This window comes from Ammospiza nelsoni, chromosome 4, assembly GCF_027579445.1.
Source record: "Ammospiza nelsoni isolate bAmmNel1 chromosome 4, bAmmNel1.pri, whole genome shotgun sequence".
NCBI lineage: Eukaryota > Metazoa > Chordata > Aves > Passeriformes > Passerellidae > Ammospiza > Ammospiza nelsoni.
The window spans coordinates 69,074,767-69,096,091 of record NC_080636.1 but is presented as its reverse complement, the minus strand read 5'-3'; the positions used below and the strand labels follow the sequence as shown (position 1 = coordinate 69,096,091).

The 21,325-nt window shown below is 38.2% G+C and overlaps 1 protein-coding gene across 4 annotated transcripts in view; it reads right to left on the bottom strand.

Annotated features, from left to right (window-relative positions):
- Nucleotides 1-21,325, bottom strand: part of MND1 (meiotic nuclear divisions 1) — a 41,635-nt gene that overhangs the window by 1,052 nt on the left and 19,258 nt on the right. For all 4 annotated transcript variants that reach the window (XM_059470894.1, XM_059470898.1, XM_059470896.1 and 1 more), the window contains exons 5-7: nucleotides 18,028-18,102; nucleotides 16,069-16,183; nucleotides 821-865 (exon numbers count right to left, since the gene is read on the bottom strand). In XM_059470894.1, the coding sequence (XP_059326877.1) occupies nucleotides 821-865; nucleotides 16,069-16,183; nucleotides 18,028-18,102 (235 nt within the window). The remainder of the gene's footprint in view (nucleotides 1-820; nucleotides 866-16,068; nucleotides 16,184-18,027; nucleotides 18,103-21,325) is intronic.

Genomic DNA, 21,325 nt, shown 5'->3' with positions numbered 1-21,325 from the left:
ACCAACAGCAGAAAGCCCTGACAACTCCCAGAACACGTAATTTTGTTTCCCCATATGCAGTAAACAAGCCAGGTATAAAACAGTCCAAAGACTAAGACACTGATATCCTGCTGCACTTGGCACAACCAATGATAGCAAGCAGTCCATCAGCAGGAGATCTATTCTAGACAAAAAATTATAAACAATATTCTAAATAATTTTAAAAAACCATAAGGACATATAAATTGTTTGCTTTGAAAAATGGGAATGAATACAGCAAAGCTAAGCAACAACAGAAAACTGAGTTAAACTTCCATATGAATGTCATTACAGTAGCATTCTTTAAAACTATGCATCATTTTACCTGTCAAAACTGATCAATTAGTTTGAGAAATACCTACTTTGTATCAGCATCCTTCACATGGTAGCAGCAATAAGATTCCACAAAACATTCTACTCCTTATAAAGAAATGAACATTCAGAATAGAATTAAACTATCTGAATACCTGGGCATCACCATTTCCAGTCTCTATTGCTTTCCTCATCTTAAGAGATTTTAACTTATCCAAGGAAACAAGTTGCAGGATTTAATATAGTGTACAAGACAGCATCAGAAGAACAAATCTGTTATGGCATATGAAGTATATTCAGTAACAAAACTGAGAGGATGCATTCTTTTTGTTGAATCATAATAGTTTTATAAGTAAAATAAATTCCTCTATGTTTTTTTTAAGTGAGGACTATCCTATGTCAAATTCTTATCAAATTTAAAGTTCTTAATACTAAGTAGGTCTTTTACTGAAATTGCTCTAGTGTGAAGCTGTGTCACTGCAATACACACCAGTCCATCTGTTGGCTGCCTCCTTGGCCACTTGGTTTGTTTGGCCTGAAACAGAGAAAAACACCAACAACAATAAAAGCATACATCACAGTAAAATCATCACACAGTTTCAAGGCACAGAAACTAAATTTTTATTGATGTCATTTTTATGGAACCACACAATGTAAGGAAGTTATTCTACTGCTTCCAAATACTTGTTTTACACTTCTAAGGTTCCAACAAGCACAAAGCTTGGTTAAAGAAAAAGAGGAGTAAAGAGCATAAAAGATACCCTATGAACTACTATAAATTTTAAAAGCATATTTTAAAAGCACATTTTAAAATAAAATGACCCTAGTTTGGCTTGCCTAGGGGCTTAATTGTCTTCACCAAGATTTGAACTAGATATATGGCCTAAAGATATCAGAGGCAACAGAGATGGAAAATATTTCATAATCCTCTCTATACATAAGTAAACCATCACATGGGTATGCATGACTCTACAGAGATAAGGAGAATAACAAGGCAGCAGTCTATCATATCAATCCAAAAGTTTGTCATATAGCTCTGGAATATCTCCACAGCTTTGAGAATCCCTCAATGAAATTAAAACAAAATAATGTTTCTGGCAATTAAACTTGGCTTATGTCCCTTAACACCATTCCAGAACTAAACACGTAATAGTAAATTACCATTACTACAAGCAGGTTTTGTATCGTTTCCATGAGACAAAACAACCAGGAAGAATTCCTCTTAGATCACCTTGCTCCCATTAAAGTAAGCACTGAATCGAATTAAGCAGGTTAGGCTGGAACGTGGGAATTTATCAGAATCATTCTGGTTCTCACGCCTACATGTAACTTAAGCTATTCCCAGTCAGTCTTGTCAGTACTTGCATGATAATACTCATTTGAATGGTCAGCATGAAACTTGTCTCCAGGGTACTGAGATATGAATACATGATCAGGTACCCACTGTTATACACATTAAATATGTTGAAAAATCATCTGCTAGCACACAGGAAGGGAAGTACTCATTACTCCAACCTTAATAGTAACTGATATGAAAAATGTTTACATTGGAGTAATTTCAAAGCCAATACAGTTTCTAAAACTGGCCTACAATTAGAAAGTTTGAGCACAGCATGAAGAAAAGCAAAAAAGATGAACAAAACACTGAGTGGGAAAGAAAATGGCATTTTTGCTTACTTGCATGCATCAGAAATTCAAGTTTAGCCTGAGAGAGGGATCCTTTATTTCCTTTGCTGAGTGCTTGCTGCCATCCCCACTTGTTCAGTTCCACAACTGGGAGCACAGACAACAAACTTGCAGCTGATGGCATTTGGAACAGTACCTAACCCTACTTAATGCAAGTCTGCAGAGTAAGAGCTTCCACTCATCAAGACTTTAAATGTGTGACCTCAGCATTCTACTGTAAAACTTGACAGCTGTATTTGACTCCAAGTAATGAAGTTTGAAATGAAGTGAAGAAAGTGGGATGGCATTAAACTCCATGGATCCAGAGCTGTGAGGTGACAGCATCCTGGTGGTGGGGGAGCCAACCTATTCCACAGCTCTTGTGAGGTCTCAGCAGAAAGCTCAGTTTTGCTGGAAGCAATTGACCAGCACAACAGTGGCAGCATGGTGCCCTCACCCTGCAAACACTGCTCATGTGTGCTAAAATATACATATGTCATCATGTGTTCTGAAAATGTGACTTCACACCTCTGCCAAAGAAAAGGCTGAGGTGATGGCAGACATAGGCTGGACAACAAGTGAGAATTGCAGTCACTGCCTATAACCAATTGTGGCTAGAAATGAAAACATGGTAGTGAGAGCAGGAAGGTATAATGAGGAAATACAGACAGACAGACAGATAATACCCAGTGTCTCATGGCTACAGGTGAACATTTAGCTATCTGAAGACAAGATTTAAGCCCCTTGGGATCAGTCTTAAGTCTTGCCTATGATTCCACTGCGTGACCTTGTGTGTCTGCTGCAACCAATACCATGCCTGAAGAGGAACAAGATAGTTGATAGTTACGGACCTGCATCTCCAGGCACAGACACCAGTCACGTGTGCATCACTGCCAGCATCTTCCAGAGACCTCACAAGAACTGTTAGAAATTAAGAACTCTGCCCCTTCAGTGCTTTCTGGAACTCTTTTATAGTTGCTTGTTGGGACTTTCATTGGTTGCACCATCTGTATGTACACATGCACAGATGATGAGGGAAAGCAGGAGTAGTAAAGCAGACACCCCCTGACACACCTACTTTATGTATGGGTGTAGCTAACTCCATGCTACTTCTGACTGCTTGTTCTCTAGCTCACACAGGGGGATCACACAGCCAGGCTGGTTCTTAGACTGCACTGAAAAAGAAACTCAAGATCTGAAGAGAGCAATAGCATGGGAACTCAAAAATATACACTCCAAAACAGAATAAGGACACCAACTGTGTGAAGCTGTAAAAGGGAGAAACTCAAACACAGCCCTAAGGGCAACTGGCTAATTGCCAAAACCATCACAACCATGGAGCCCCAAACTTGGCTGGAGTCCTTCTGATCCTCCTGCTCACCAGAGCTGCTCTAATTGAACTTGATTTTTGGCAACTGCTAAATAGTACTCCAGTACTGAATCTGCACAAGACAATGAAACGCCAAATATGCAGTAGAGGTGAGCAAAAGAGGAGGCAACATTTTCCAGATGCTTCCAGATGTTCTCATTATCATTAGGCTCTAGTTACAGTCTGCATATAGGCTGACAATATATTGCTGTCTGGAAGCTGCAAAACAATCCATTTGTTCTGGACATTACATATTTATTTCACCTATTTGTGTGACAATGAATCAGTAGACTTTCCCACTCCCATGTCTGCAGGATACAAGTAATTTATTTGGCTAAGGCACATACCTGTATCCTCTGCTGACTAATTTCAGGCACATTTGGCATTTTCTAAGAAAGAAAATGGAAGCTTGCATTTTTGTCTCCAAAACTGAACAAAAGCAACCATTGTATGTACAGCAGTGCAAGGCCCAGGAGCAGCAAGACGTGAAGTGCTGGTCTGTTATGTCAGCAAAACACACCTGGAAACATGCCCAAAACAGTGAAAGGCTACAGGACAGAGTTATTTTGACCAGTCCTCATGAAAGTTTTTTTTCCCCTCAACTCCTAGTATCTCTGGAGAACTGCAGGGAACTCAAAAAGCCCAGATTCTGGGAACTGAACCATTATCCCAAGCATATTGTGATTGTCCTTCTCACAGGGACAATCCCCTCTACGCCCTCAGAGGAAAGCAAAGGTATGGAAAGGAAGGTCCAGCCACAGTAAATGCCTAAAATGAAAACAAGGGTGGGTTGGAAACATGCTTTTCAATGCAGGGAAGTGGCATTCTACCAGCGACCTGCAGGTATTTTGGAGCAGGCCAGGAGACAGAGGTGACAAACGGGCACATGGACAGATGTCAGAGGTGCACCAAAAAGCTTCTAAAGCAAATGGACAGCACCTGGTGAGGAGTCAAGGCCAGCAGCACAGAACATCAGCACAGCAGTGTTTCCAACAAATCTCAACAGGCATTATATATTGACTCAAATCATTGTAAGGCCACAATGTCTCTGATCTGACTCAGGAAGCCCCTACAGTCATTCTCAGCATACTGCAGAACTACAGCCTCCTCTTTCCTTCTTCCCCCAGATTCTCTCACTTTTTCACTGGAAGGGGGAGAGAGTTTGAATTAAAAATCCTATTTGCATTCCAAAATTGAATGGCCAAAACTGCAGAAGTCTCAAATATTTCCACAGGGCTAAAATCAATTGTGATAGTAACAACCACCATCTCCTCAGAAACATTTTCCAAATGTACTTTAGGTTGTTCCTAAAAACATTTTTAAGTCTCACACATATCATTACAGGAACACTAAGGATACAGTCATGGAAGAGTACTCAAATTCAGATTGTAAAGGCACCATATGACAGTTCTGGTAGCTATAGTAAAAGAAACAAAACAAAACAAACCAATGCCCAGAACCAGCTCACAACCACCTGAGCTGGCAGAAACGAACAAAGAGCTGTCACTTTCTCTGATCTCCTAGATCCTACTCTGGCATTTTCTGGATAACTTTAAGGACTCCTAGGTCCAGGAACCTCTACTTCCCCAGAATAACAAAAGCTAATTGTATTTATAAAGCTTACACACTTGAGTGCCAGTTTTGACCTACCACAACTAATGCCACAAGAAAATGGTATGGACTTCCTCACTTAAAAGGCACGTGACTGCAGAGGGAATTAGCACCTTCCCAGGGAGAGAGTCACCCATCAGCCTGTAGGGTGTTAGCAGACACATGCAAAATACAACTGCAGCCTTCACCAGTGGGCGAGGGAGTTATTTTACAGCATGGATCACAATTCCTCAGCATGAAACACAGGGAACAGCTGCAACTGTTCTCAGGGACCAGGGAGGATTATTAGCCCAAAGATTCCCAATCTCTCCCGTGAAACTGGTCAGGGTAAATTAAGTGCATTAAGTGGATTTGAATTCCCGTAATAAATATGCATTCACTTGGAACTAATTCAAAGATGAAAAATGGCAACTACAGTAGGAACATGTAAACTTGAACCTCTCATGACTCTGGATAACCCTCTGCAGAAGGCAGTGGATAATCATTCTCCTGCACATATGTTGTCCTTACTTTCCAGAAACATTACCTTGCCATCATGACAGTGACAGACTTGTTTTCCTACTTCTCCTGGGGTAGCATCACTATAATATCCTGTGACGCAGTTTCCAAAATTCTTTCCACTAATGAAAACATCTCATGCAAATAAAGATCCCATCTCCAAAGGCCAGGGTAGAAGGTGAGCATAGAAATGATACACCTGTCATCCACAGAAAGTACAAAAGGTTATTGCCTAGTAATTCCTACCCACCTGTCCATTCAAACTGACACCACAGACTCCGATCAAGAGCCCATGGCTTGCCATTGGAGACTATTTATGGAAATGATGTGATGAAGTGGCTTCTTAAGGTCCATATTTGAGTATCCTTGAGAATAAGTAATCTACAACACTGTCAACAGGCTGAATGTGGCAAGAAGAGCTCTACAAGAATGTTTTGTAACCCTGTACCAGGCAGATATGTCTATACTATTGGAAATCTTTATCCTCCCTCATGCTTCCCAAATGGGAACTTCCTCTTATAAACAGAATAAAGAGCTGCCGTGTAGAAAAGTGATAGCACATCAGAATTCTGTCAACTCCTTTGAATCCAAAATAACACATCACTCCTCTCCCATACTCCAGTATCCTACACAACACTTTTCCTCATTACGTTAATCAACAGGTCAGAATTCATTACTAAATTCAAGTCAATGTGTAAATATGATTTCTCATTTAAATGGCATCACAAACTCAACTCAACTTTTTATACTGACTTATTTTAGACTCTGAATAAAGTTTCAGCACTACAAGAAAAATCACTGACAGTTATGAATGCTAGCTACTGATCTACAACTATTCTGAAAAGCATAGAACACAATATAAGCCATTTGAGGCAGAAAAATACTCAATAGTGATATATGAATTAACAAAATCAGCATTTCTGCTGCAACACCAGTGTATATATGCTTGGAAATGAACCTGAGCAAATAGGTATCACAGTGCCAGTCTTGTCTACCGGGTGAGATGTAGCAGTGCACAGCTGAGCTACTAAGAAGCTGATTCACATTGCTGAGAATATGGTTTTAAAGGGTCTGCGATCTCTGTCAGTGTGTCTGAAAAAAGTGTCAAGTCGCATCAGCAAAAAAAACTGTATGAAAAGGTCACACTGTCAAATTTCATCAGTATGTACACAGGGTCTTCTTCAAAAATGTCCAACAGAATTTGTCAGAATTGCTACCCAAAAGTTCCTCTATGCAAGACATGGTCTGGCACTTAAGTTTACTATACTCATGTACCTACAGAAAAATACCATTTACCTTTCAAGTGTTGTAGTTGAAAATCCACACTGAAATCTTAGTTGCATAACTAAAATACATCAATTTTCATCCAAAGAGCAGAGGGAAGCAATGAGCTTGCAAAACAGAAACAAGCACACCAACTTCATTCAGGGCTGATTCAGGTCTCCCTGACACCACTCTGTTTTTCTTGCACTGGACAACTCTTCCTTCCCCACTTCATTCCCAAATAAATGCCACACCTTCAGCACAGCTAAAGGAACTTGCACACTTCTGAGCTGCTGAATTGTATTTCACAAGGAAGCCCATGCCAGGGCACCATGGTTTTTGGGCAGATGTGTATTGCAATCTGCTGTGACCTCATGTGCCACAGACATTGCAGAGAAGAGTCTGGAAGGCATTGCAAGAGGTTCTCTGGTCTCTGTCACCACAACTCAAAATATGTTCAACTTTTCCTATGCCATTTCTGAGGTATTTGTTGCCTGTTTTTAAGGTTTCCAATTTTCTGGCCCTACAATTTAAGGCTATTACTTTTTGCCACCTTCTCCATGAACCTGAGTAACAGGCTGCTCCTTTTCTTCTCTTGAGGAGATACAGATATGCACAACCCACTAAGAACCATCTTCTTTTGAGCCCTATTTTTGTAAAGTTTTTTTGTCTCAGAATGTGATTGCTCAATGTCCTTTTGCTCTACTCTGAGCACTTAGTTACATGAATATAGGAATGCTTTGAAATAAAGTACTAGGCTATATCCAGGTAGGATATCCAACACTGACAATGTGTTACAGCTGAAGCCATGCTAAAGCTTTTAGTGCCACACTTTCTGCCTTGAGCAGAAAGATTATTTTATACATCTCATTGTGGGTTATACCACTGCTTTTGTATCTTAGTGTAGGGGTTTTTCTTGGCACAACAAAAATTCTTATATTCAATTCTGACATCTTTTTTCAAAGCCTCCCCACTTAACCAACTGCCTCAGATCATTTGTGTAGCACAATATCCTTGAATACAGATAACAGCCTTGCACCTGCCACTACCGAATGCTATCCATTGGTTATTAGACCATCTTTGCAGTTTATCATGATCATTTTGCAATCACATTCTGTCCTTTGTCCATGCAGTCTCTCCTAGTGTCATCATCTGCAAATATAACAAAAGAACATCTTCTATTGTATTATCCAGCTCATTAATATAAACACTGAGCAGATGCACATACATGACAGACCACATTACAGAGCTTCATCAACTCCATTTCCCTTTCTGATACTGGATTGCTCACACATTATAAAGTAGTTTGAGATTTCACACTACTGCTGTTTCATCAGGATTATATTTCCCTACCTTTCTTAAAACAGCGTCATGCAAAACTGACTCAAAATACCAAAGAGAAACTTCCCCCCAAAAGATCTCATACAGTGGCAGAGAGAAAACTTCTGTGTTGTTCTAGCTGTTTCCAAATTGGTTTTCTGTTCTGAATTTTTCTCTGATAACCTGCCCTTTTCAGTGAAACTAATTCATATGACATTAAAGTGAGAAGGGAAGAAAAAACATTAGAAATACTGTCAAATGTGCTAACATTAGTCTTGCACTTACACAACCTGCCCTGCAAAATCTTCTGTTAAATGGCACAGGACAAGGTATCTATATTAAGAATAAACAGTCATTATCCAGAAAAACACATAGTGAAAACATAACACACCATCCCATAAAATATAGGAGATATTTTAACATAAAAGATTAGTAATACATTTCTTTAAGCAAGGCCAGGGAAGACCTCAATTTGACAGCCCTGCATAATAGCAGTAAAGACAATGAACTAAAATCCACAATACCCTTCCTGATGTAATTTTGCATGTCAAAGTCATGAAAATATATAGGCCAGTACATTCCTTCAAATATCCCCATAACTTTATCAAAATTATCTGAATGGGTGCTACCATACACAACAAACTCAGCAGGTCTAACCCTGGAAGACAGAAGCAAAATACTTACTCCACACAAGCCTTTTTGTTTCATATATTAATGGATCTATAGATTAGATCCTTTCCTCAGGGCACTCCTAAATAGAAGAGTGTCATAAATGAAACCATAAGCCAATTCACTCCTAAATAAAAGAGTGCCATAAATGTAGCCATAAGTAGCCATTTTCCACACCACAAATTTTATCAAGTGTTTACTATTCCCAAGCAGCTCAAGAGCTTTTGCCATAAGGATTTACTGGCAGAGACAATAAAGCTATTCCTATATACTTCACCTATGAGCCTCTCACTTTAACTATTTTTTCTGTCATTCCAATATAAACAAATAAGAAACAAAATAAAGAACAAAAATATGTCTTGTGAGTGTTCTCATTTGATTTAAAGAAAAAGCAACCTTCCAGAGTAGCAAGTTCATTTAAGCAGGGTGTTTGCTACATACATTATCTAAAGATTTGGTCCTCCAACTGCCTTCTTTCTGAGTGTCCAAGGAAAGCTCCGCTGACAAAAAATAGCTTTTTGCTTAACTAGCTAAAATGCAGCTTCATTTTAAAGCAAGTTGGCTTAAGTCGACACTCCCTAAGAATAGTCTGGCTAGAATGTGTTTGAGGTATAAAAACACAAGTATGCATAAGTCTAAATATTTAGGACAATTTCTCATTGCAGAGTAACCTCTTATCTGACGACCAAACACAGAGACAGAGAAATTCTCTGAAACGCAGAGAATAAGAGCCTTTTGCTGAAAGCCAAATGACCCTTCTGGAGTTAAGCTTTCCAGCTTCAGCCAAAAGCCCCATATTTCACTTTAAGCTTTGTGCCTTAGGTATGTGTGTACAGACGCTTCTTAATTTGCCCAGTTTGACCTGGTGGCCTTTCATTCATTATTCTTCATGGCTGTTATATTTTCCTTTTTTTCTAAGTGCCAAAAGCTGCTCACTCATTTACATACTCCCTCATTCAAGTTTTTTCAAATCCATTTTCTAACAGTTCCATTCATTGCAGAGTTCATGAAAATCCCCTTATGAAAACTCATCACCTGTTCCTAGTTGGTCAGAAGATCCCTGGGTGCTCTTCAGAGATTACCACATGACAGACAATTCTGTGAGGTACATGACAAATGACCACATGTACCAGTGTCTTGTGAAGAAGGCAATGAAAGACTTCTTCAGATTTTCTGGATGGAAAGAGAGATTCAAAGACCTCAGGAGAGTCCATCACAAGATACAGGCATCTACACCATCAGTTCCTAACTTGAGCTGACAGCTTATCACTGGTGAACTTCAGCACTGGAACGAAGGAAGGGCCAAGGTGAGAACTCTTTAACTTGCTTTTGTCAGGCAAGGTCCTTAAGCCATTACATTACAGCCTCTGGTAATCACAGCCAGATTCTGCTTAGTAAGTGTTTCCTTAGTCAAAGGATCAGCCTTTTCAATATCTGAAATGCAGGCAAGCCTCCTTTGATTTTCAAGATAAAAAAAAAACCAGAAGGGCTGAAGATAAAGGGGCAGATACTCTGCTCAAATGGGCAATTCCATCCAGTTTCTTATGATTACCAAAGCAGCTTGGATCAGTAATCAAAGTACACATTGGTACCTCCGTTCATTAAGTACCCTGTTCCTTTTCTCAACTTTACTTAACAGCTAAAATTTTAGCATTACTGTACAAAACTCTATGTTCACATTCCAGTACATGTATTATTCCTCATTCTTTCTAGAAACTAAGTTATGTTTAGTTTTCATTAGTTTGATTTACATTTTAATGTAGTTTTTGAACAGGTAATTTAATTTGTCAACCTTCCAAATGAATGACAAGCCATTCCAAGAACCGTATAGGGAGCAGGGGAAACAAAACAAAATTCTTAGTTTATTGCGAACAGTAGAGTAACCATGTCCTTTCGTAACTGGTGCACATCTATTTATACTCTGGTACTCCATGATGAAGGAGGAAAAAAGGCGTGGGTGTGTGAGCTGTGTAGTTTTGTTCTGATTAGTAGCAGATCGCCTGCAAGCTCCATATATGAACATCCATTGTCTACTTCCTGTCATATTCTCACCCAGATTCTCTGGAGAGGACTATATTAAATATATAATACTCTGTAAGATGAGACTCATTAAAAAAGGAGTACTTGCGTTTATAACCATTATTTTTCTACGTACTTTTAAGCAAGTGTCTGATTCATTCCAAGGAAAGTTTAGTTTAACCCACTAAGACTAACTTAAGTGTGAGTGAAGACACAAGTCTAACATCAGCAGAATGACTAATTTCCAACTGCAGACCTCTGTTAACAGCATTGCTGCACAAACTGTAAAAAGCACAGCTTGTTTCAGATGCCAGGTGCATATTTCATGGTCAGTAGCTAGGAAATATTCTCCTAATTGTAAACTGAACATACTGCATGTAAAAGTGATTAAAAAAACATTTTCTCTAAAGGCTTCATCTGTACACTATTGATCTTGGTGGCACCTAGACCAGGCTCAAAATTATTTGTAGATTTCCACTTTTCCAAGTGGAAACATTCAATTTTTTTAATAGTTTATTAGCTGATACTGCTGACAAGGCTTTTTAGTTTAAATCACCTTTCTGATTCAATTTCTGAACAACAATCCATTAAACCATTTGTAAATTATTGTCATTCTGACACATTTTGAGTAAAATTGATGCAACTCATTTTAAAGTCCCTCCATTAGCCAGGATAGTCCAATCTTCATTTAATTTCTTCGCTACTGTTTCTCTTCTGGGAACAGGAACTATTCCTAGCATTAGTAAGTATGTCCCAAAGAATCTACCTCTTAGTACTAAAGTTTTTGTAACATGAAGTACATCTGCATATGCAACACATTTTCAAATTGATTTGAACATAAGAGAATAGCTGGGTGTATCAAAAAAAAAAACAACGCCCAAACTAAGCACTCAAAAAAATCTAAACAAACATTAACTTTTCAGCATTAACCTTTCAGATATTACGATGAATGAAAGAATTGGACAATACAGAACTCTTTTCTCATACTGTCTATATACCCTGACAATTCCTCAGTTTGTCAAGCTAAAATTTTCTTTGTTTAGAAACATCAGAATTAGAAATTTTTGAAGGACCTAAAAGGAAAAAAAGACATTTTCAAATACATATTACATATAACATGACATTTTCATGGTATTCAGTAAAGTCTGGGTGTTTTACCAAAATTTATTTTCACAGAATCATGTAAGTATTAATTTTAGAAAATAACTTGAACTGGACTGGCAGTGATGCCTCTGAGACCACACATTCAGAGAGTCAAAAGAATAACTATGTGGATATTTGTAGTTTAAAATCGTGTCCATTTGAACCCCCTGTCTCTCTTGTTACAGGATAAAAATAAACAGACAGAGCTAAAGTAAAAAGGCTGACACCAAAATTGCTACATGTGTTGTATCTGGTAGTTTGCTAATTTTTGAGAAAACAAGCTTGCCTAGACATGTTGAGATCACTGTTTTAAAGGTAAAAGCCTAAGACATAAAAGTTATCAGTAACCAGACGTTCTAAAAACATGCTAAATCAAAAAGGAATGCTGACAGGCAAGATCCCAGGCCCCATAAATATTAGCAATCATACCACACAGAAGTCAGTGCAGTCAGTAGGTAGCTACTCCTGAGAGAGCTGCCCTATCCAAAGACACACAGTAACAAAGCATGGCTATTGTGTAAGAACAAGCAAAGGCCTAACAATGTTTTACAAATTTTAATTCCTCTTATTACAGTGAAAGAACAAGAAGTTTGAAATTCTAGAAATGTTTATTTTACAGTGAACACTGAAAGTGTTTAGCTGTTTCCAATTACAAGCTGACCAGCAACTCAGAGGAAAGTCCCTACCATTTATACACTTATGTTGCCAGACAAACTTTTCTATAAAATTAATTATGAGAAAAATTTTATTAGCTCCTTAACACCTCTCTCTGGCAGGCAGAAAGAATTAAACATATGCAGCAGGGTAATCTTGATATTAGGTGGAACTTTTTCTGTTGACTTTATGAAAATCTGCATCAACTATGAACTATTGTAAGCTTGCTCTCTCCATGGCTGTGTTGTCTACCATAACCTTTAGAGAATCCAGCAGCATCATCTCTCCAACTCTGCATACACGCATACCATGTCACAAAAACAGACAAATCTCTCTACAATGGCTGCTCTCCCATGACAATATATCCCACCTACACAGACCTGTCTCAAAGGTGAGAAACAATCTCCATCTGAAGCAGGGTCACAAGTTGATTAGAAAAGTTTAAAATCCCACTATTTGTTTGGCTTTTTTTACTTCAAATTATTCTTTTCAGTTTTACTGCCTTTGAGAAATAATTTATTAATCAGTGCTAACTCACAGAAGGTGTCTTAAACAACACTACCAAGTGGCAAAGACAAACTTCTGAACTGCAGAGGTCATTAGAAAAAAATCTACATATTTTGCTGTTCTAGATATATTTTTACAATACTGTTCCTGTAAAATGTTATTATCTGAATATATCCACAAGACCAGACTATTACGTAGCTTCCTCTAGTGGTCAGTCCCTAAACCTTGTTGCTTCTGCTATTTACTCTAGTTACTTGTTACACACAAATTCTGTGTTCAAATGCTGTAAATTTGAGAAGGCATTAAAATTTATACTGCAATGTACCTCTAATACAAAAGCCAAGGAAACTACACCAAAACTTAGAGCAAAACATTGGTTAGTTGACACTAAAACAGTGAACTAGCTAAACAGTGAAGTCAGCAAAAACCAGAGTTATTAGTTTTCCCATTTGCACCCTTGTGAATATGCATTATAATATATTTAGTTACATGGTCAAGTTTGACTTTCCCACCATAAGACTCAGGAAGTAAAGACAGATGTTCAGTTTTTAGCTGAGTCTTCAGATATTTGCTATGAATCATTCAAACTTTTGTTTTGACCCTGAAAATTATGTATGTATGTGTGCGTGTGTGCATGCACGTTTCAATGAGCCTTGCTGCTGTGCAACTGGTTTCCTTCTGCAAAACTCTGCTGAGGGTTAAAAGACACACCAAAGCATTCTCCAAATTTGAAGGCCACTGAAAACAGATGACAACTTGATATAGCCCTAAAATACCACAAGAAGAATCAAGGCAGCTCTCTGTCCTACAGGATGAGAAATTAAGAGGATGAAATTTTACACTGGGCATCAGGAAGATTGCCTTACAGGTTGAAGTCATTAAGGAGGAAGAGAGAAAACCCAAAGGTAGAAAGTGACAACTGCCTGTTACAAAATATATTTTACTGAATATATTTTACTGAATATATTTATTCAACTGTTAAAAAGAGTGTGATTACATAACATAACAGCCATCTCTGACTCTAAAATAAGGTAGTTAGAAATCTGCTCAGGTGATATAACTGAAAATAATCCCAAGGGTTATGTTATCTAAATTGTACAGATGTAGAAAATTGTATCACCCACGTGCAGTTTGAAAATCTGTGAATGAGTAACTTTTATAATATGTCTTTTTTCTGTGAAACAGCAGCAATAACTTTTATGTCCAGCTGAATGTATTTCATTGCCTAAGATGCTTTACTGCCTTCTTACTTTTGCCTTTGCACTTTTCTGCACTCTGGAACCAAAAGAAATTCCCCTAAACCCTTTTTTTTTTTTCTTTCCATCTCTTCTATAAAGCCTGTCAACTTCCATTCAGCTCTGACAAGGGCATTAATTCCCCAAAACTGACACCACCATTTACTCATTCATACATTGCCAGCAACAATGCATGCTGCCAGTGTAGCAATGCCTGACAAAACACATAATGAAGCAGAAACTTAATTTTAAGTTCAAAGACAAATTAATTTTGAAGCACTACTGCACACTCCCCTGGGAAGCCTACAGGTAGCTCAACAGTGCTAACCTCACAAGTGCCTTAAATGCTCATCTCTCCATCATAGAAATTCACATGGAGCTTCCACACATTTGGACAAAAAAACCCAAATGCACAACATACAGACAAAAGACAAGGGCATGACTGAAGCACTAAGTATTACATTTCCTTCCCTTTTTTTCTTTCTTTCCAAGATACCAGTCTGCATGTTACCAGCTAATGCAGCTTGCCCTAGCATTGCAGCTGTGATTTGCTCCCTTGTGCTCTATTTAGAAACGTGCTCACTGCGACTGTTTCAAAAGAGGCTCTCAAACCATTCTGTGAGATGCTGACTGTAAGGGTACCTCAGCAGTTAAAATACCTGATGTTACACATCCCTCTGCTGTTGGTATCTGCCTAACCTCATTCATTTTTACAGCTGGAATCAGCTGGAATGTGTCTTCTCCTCAGGAGAGCAGGCAGCAAGGGATTTACAGCACAGTAACTAACCTCAGGTCTCAAGTTTGCTTATTCCCTGGCATACCATTACATCCTTGGGGAAAGATAACACAGCTGACAAAAAATGTCACAGCTCCTCAAAATAAATAATATCTGTCCAAATTTGGAGAGTGCTGCCAACTCTGTTTATGTTCCTGGCTTTCTCTCAGAACAGCTCTAAAGCTGTGAACTTTGTTAATAAAATAAGAAAGGAGAAAGATTTAGCCACATCTCTTTTCAGAAAAAGTTTTGTGCCTGTTTCTCATCACTTTGTAAAATCATTTTGCCATTACAGCAACCTGAATACGCAGTGGTGCTTGGGTAGCAATGTAAGGGCCTAATAAATAAAACATGAAGGCTGCAGAAGAGAAAATTAAATAAAATTTCATGCATGCTTTTCATTTTTCATGCTAAGGATCAAAATATTAAGTGCATTTCAGTGCCAAATTCTGTATTAAAGTCACTGATAATTCTCTGTATTCCATTAGTTAGAAACTCCAACCAAAACCCAGCATGTCAGAGACAGTACAGTCAGTCAAGATTGTGTAACCTACTTTCATGTACGTGACAATTAAGCATCTCTAATGAAATGCTTATGTTTTAAATAGGCAAGACAAAGTACAAAGATACCAATCTTAACAGCTTGGAACTGAAGGCAAATGGGAGCTAGAGACTCCTCCTCCTACACACATTCTAGGGTACAGCACGAGTTATAGAATTAACATGGTTCTGGAAAGGATGACCCTGATGTTAATTCTAAAGCATCAGAGTATTTCAATTATAGGATTGTTTCTCAACTGCTCAGGTGGTGGCAGATTAAGTATCAATGAACTTCCTCATGTATAACAGAACAGAACATGAAAAGAAATGGTCAGCGTACCTGTTTTGTATTGCTCAGCTTTAAAAAGAAAAGCAGTTATTCTTTGACTAACTTCTGACTACCAGATTTTAGGCCAAAGAAGTGCAGAACTTTTCAGGCAAAGGATCACTTGAAACAATGCACAACTTACGCATCTCTTCAACCACGTCTGGATCACATTCCCTGTATTTGTCTATTTCTGTCTTTAGCTGCTCTTTCTTCTGCCGAAGGGCAGCAAGTTCCTTCAGCAGAGCTGCACGATCCGCCTGAGCATTCAAAGGATGTTGGGAGATACAAAAAAACCCTCCAATTATTAAAAACAGTAATTATCATCCAAAGTTTTTTAAAAATAAAAATATACAATTAAAATTTAAAAGCTGCTTTCACTACTGCTTTCTGTCTATTGAGCATTTGAACTACTTGAGCATTTTATTTTATTACATAGAATTCTCAGAGATATTAAATGATACTGAATACCAGCTGGAAGGAAAAAAAGTTAAGGCCAAAATGTATCGATAAAAGAACAATTTTCTACAACCTTTAAACCATGGTTTAACAAACTCCAAAGAGATCTCTTAATTATTTGGCTTAAAGGTTAAGCAGTATTTAGGAGTTTTAGTCTTGTAATTGTAAAAAAATTGTAATTGTAAAAAAGATGGCATTACAGAAAAACCTACCATCCACCCTTCCACAAATTGAGATGCTGTGTATGAACACCCTCTGAATTTGTCTTTTTTTCTTTTGCACACCCTTTAAGAGCAATGGTCTCAAAAATAAATTCATGCATTTATGTCATGGTAGTCTTTGCTAGGATTGTACACAATACTGACCTCAAAGATTCTATCGATCAATAAGAATCTGCAGACACTGACTCAACATGAGCTCTCCCACAGCCAGCTCAGCACATAGTTCTAATTCAGTCTGTAGCTACAGACAAACACTGGAACTGGCTGATATTCAAATAACTCAAGCTAGGGTAGCCTAGAAGAGCCAGATTGCATGAGTCTGTAAGCCATCGAGATTTTACCAATGGCAATCTCCATGGCAACCCAGCAGTCTGAGGTCTTTGTGGATCTGGGATTTTGTTTACAGTTGTTGGGTTTTTCCCCCCAAAACTTCCATATTTTCCAGTGCTTTTGCCAACAGTTTGGATTCAGCATGTTCTGAAAATGCAGTATGGAAATCAAAAGTTTCCAGATGCTGAGGTATGGAGGTGAGATGCTTGGAGACCTACATTGCAATCTAGATTTTTTAGGACTACTTCTTGATGTAAAATCAGGAATGAAAATGTTGGAAACATCAGCCAGAACAGGATTTCCAGACCAATAGCTGTCTGTAGGGCAGGCCACATGCTGGAGAAGCCCAAGGCTGAAACAGTTTGTTTGGAAACATGACAAGCACAATTATGTGAGAAACCTGCCTGTGATTCCTGATTACAGTCCATTGTGAATGAATGAATAAAGAATTCCCATTAAAGACACTGCCAAAAAGCAGGTTTTAATTGAATTTGTGGAACTGCAACATTAACAGAGTTTGATGGTAAGGTTCACTCTATTCCTTTCTAGATAAATGAAACATACGTAGGGAAAACCTAGAGTGTTTCTACAAAACAGTTCGGATTTGAAGATTTGGCACTTTCCTACAAAATTCAATTCCTCCTGAAAGCTTCTGGCTATGCATGTTTATTGGAGGTTTAAATCACTTTAGACTGAGCATCTCAGAGCAAGTCAGCAACCTAGCAACCTAGAATACCATACAAAGTATTTCTAATATGTTGGTTATGACAAACAGCAAGCCTAGATATATTTTTTCAGTGTTAACAGCTTCAGCAGCAAAGAGCACTGGGCTTACATTACTGCTCAGAACAGTAATTTAGGAAACTATATTACAAATAAGTTGAAAAAAACCCAAACCAACATCGAAGTTTGTAGCTACCAGTTTTGGCAGTTCAGCACACATTGGCAACTCTGGTACAGGCCTTTGGGTAGTTCAAGTTTTAAGATACTTTTATATCTGAAAACACCTGGAAGTACTACATTAGTATCTACAAGAAGTACATACTTGTAGCACTATTTCCTTGTAGGATTACAAACCCTCCAAAGCAACTTACAGTATCTTCACGTCCAATTTTTGATTTCTCGATGCTTTTTTCTAAAGTCTCTTTTTTCTGACTGCTTTCAGCAAACTAATAAGGAAAACAAAGAACAAAATAAAACTTTTCCAGTAACATTAAACAGCTATAAAATGTGCATAAATATTAATACATTTAAATAAACAAGGGAATATATATTTTTAAAATACACGTGTTTAAAAAATAATTGAATTTTAAAATACATGTGTAACTTATGTAATAAAAATAAAGACAAAATAAATACAAAAGTGCCCAAATATAAATCTGAGGCTCTGACCCCCAGAGAAGAATTACAGGAAACAACTTCAAGTCTAAGAAATATTTATTCCTGTGGCACATAATCTTGTTATATACTTCACGTTCAGCATGGGACTAAAATCCTGTTTCATACCATAACCTGGCATCTCTATGTAAAGGACCCCCTAACATGGAGGCTTTGGATCTGATGATTTCCTTGGGTCCTTTTCCAGCTGTCCCTATTCAAGGAAGCAGTGACAAATGCTGCAGCAGCTCCACCTGCTCAGCTGTGGATACCGGTGTTCCCAAAGTGTGGTATGCCACTGGCACAGCCCCAATCCCTTTTACATGCTGATGAACAGAAGCCTCTATTCAAAGGCATGCAAAGCTGTGGCCCCCTTTTACTGTGTGGCCCTTGCACTGCCAGAGCTCACAGAGATCCCTTCCTTCAAGCCCAAGGCAGAGGAATCTCACAGGGCTGGTGTGAATAATCCTTCCATTTTTCTGTTACATCAGGAGAAATAATTTGCCGAGAGAGAGCTCTCTCCTTTAACCTGCCACCCATCTTGAACCAGGCCCTTCCAGTTCAGTTGGCAGTTTTCCAGAGATACTTTGCAAACTCTTAAGCTGAGCAGGACTATGACTCGACCCTGAGGGACACCATACTCGGCATCAGACAAAGCACCTTGAAATATTAAATGAGATGAACAAGAATGAAAAAAAAATTCTAATAAAAAACAGTTACTGCATTGAAACCAACACAAAAGAGGAAAAAAAGAAACAATAGCATGCTTTTTGAGTACCCTTTGTTTTAGTTTTAAAACTAAAGCACCAATCAGTATACCAATATATCACAGTAACTGTAAAAAGAACAGCTGCCAGACCTCAGCTTTTACTCTGCTCTACCCCAAGATCCCCCACATGAGTCCTCCACTTCTACATTCCCCTTCTCACTGAGGATCCCACTGAGTGCAAAAGCATTCCCAGATATTTCTTGCAATCTCCTTGATAGTTTAACCATATCCCTAAAATTGTGCAGCTGATATAAATACATTCATGCAACACTCCTTTGGAGTATAATGCACTCCTTTGGAGGTATAATCACTTCTCAATTTCAATTTAAACTAATGTTTGGTCCGTATTTTCAGAATACTAAATGTAAATAAATCAGGCAGAGCTTACTGCCAAGTCTTGAAGATCAGTCATAACAGTAAAAAGAAACTCCATACTGCTGGTCCATAAAGATTAGGATACAGCCCAACTGCAGCTCACTGGATTTAGTGGTTCCTTTCACAGCTTGATTTAAAAAAATAATTACTCTGTGTTCATGCATGTGTGAGCATGCATACAGCCAAAAAGTCTCCTTTCTAAAAGAATGCTTTAGTTTTCTTCAATTTATATAGGAATTATACTAATGGTAAGACATAATTTGAGGAAAAATATGTCCAGCTGCTTACTTTCTGCTCTCAGTGCAAGAAACCAGAGAGGCAGCATGGGTTTCACTATGTGGCTTGAAGTAGACCAACATCTTAGTTTTGGTGGATAGTCAAAGAGTACTCCTTCCAGGCTTTCCACAAAATTCTTAAAAGAGTAGGTGTGTTAGTCCCCACATGATGCCATACCAAACAGAGGTACACAGTTCAGAAGGGGTAAGTACTTAGATGCAGTTTGCAGTTCACTAAGTCCAGGGAACACAAACCCCAGAGCAAGTCATTTGGCATCTCTGAAGGCAGGATTTTTCTGGAGCAAAACCCACAGAGGACATAGAAAAGCCAAGGAGCTTACCTAGACCCTTATACTGCAAGTGCAAAGAAGCCAATGCTCTCTGCAAGGGAGGTCATAAAGGTGTCATTTTTTCTCTTTTTTTCTTCATACTCATTAAGTTCTAAAGGAATGTTTCTGCTTTCTCTAAAATGGATGTACAGGAGGAGCTCTCAAGGAGTGCAAATTATAAAAGCTGGTTTCCAGCATGGAAGCACCCAATAAGACATCATTTTCTTGCTCCTCTGTATGCCACATCATTTACTAATGCAAGAAATACTAATGACAAACTATGGGAGATAAAGGAATTTCTTAGATTCTGTCCTACACAACATGCAAGGTTACTGTGCCATGAGGTTAGAAGACCTTCCTTTGCCTAAAAGCAAAGATGATTTTTACATAATCTTATTTAAGATATTACCTTCTTAACTCACAGATTTTAATTGCTTGGGTATTTTCTGATTTTTAAATTATTCTTTAATTATTATTACACTTAACAAAAAGAAAATAAATGAATTGACACTTCAGCTCTTTATGCATTATTTTGAAGTCATGGTGGTTTTCCTCTATAACAAATAAATGTGAGGATACAGAAAGGAAGAGCAGAAGGAGGCAAGATATAGAAAAAACCCTAACAGAGGACAAGGATTCAAAGGGTGAGGAACAGATTGCCAGGGTTTGTACAAAGAATCTATGACTATGAGAGAAGCAGAAGGGCTTGGATAGAGAGGTGGAAACACAGCTGAAAATAACTATAATGAAAGAAGGAAAGAAGCAAGGATAAAGGAGTCAGAGGAAGGAAGGATACACATGATACAATACTTAATTGAAAGGCAAGTGCAAATGGCAAATGACAGTTTATAGGGCATTAAAAAGAAAAAAAAAAGCAGAATATGCAAACATTGTGTATGCATGATAGCAGACAACCACATCTGGACAAATACAGTGACTTACTTTCCCACTCACCAGCTGTAGAAAAGCTTGATTGCAAAGAAGTACAGTACCAAATGAAATATTTCAATCCTTGGAGCAACTTTCCAGGGGAACTGGCAAACAATTTCTCAAGGAACATTAACCACCCTGAGAAATCTATTTCCTGCCAAAAGCAGAGAGGCCAATCCAGAGATAAAGATACTGTGTGCCCTCTATGTTTCTTGAGAGACATGTCTGGGCTGACACAGGAACAACCTTCTGCCACAAGTGTTAACAGACCAGCTGTGGAAAAGAAGTACAGAGAGATTCTACTCCACTACAAAGTTTCATGTCTCCTATCTGACTG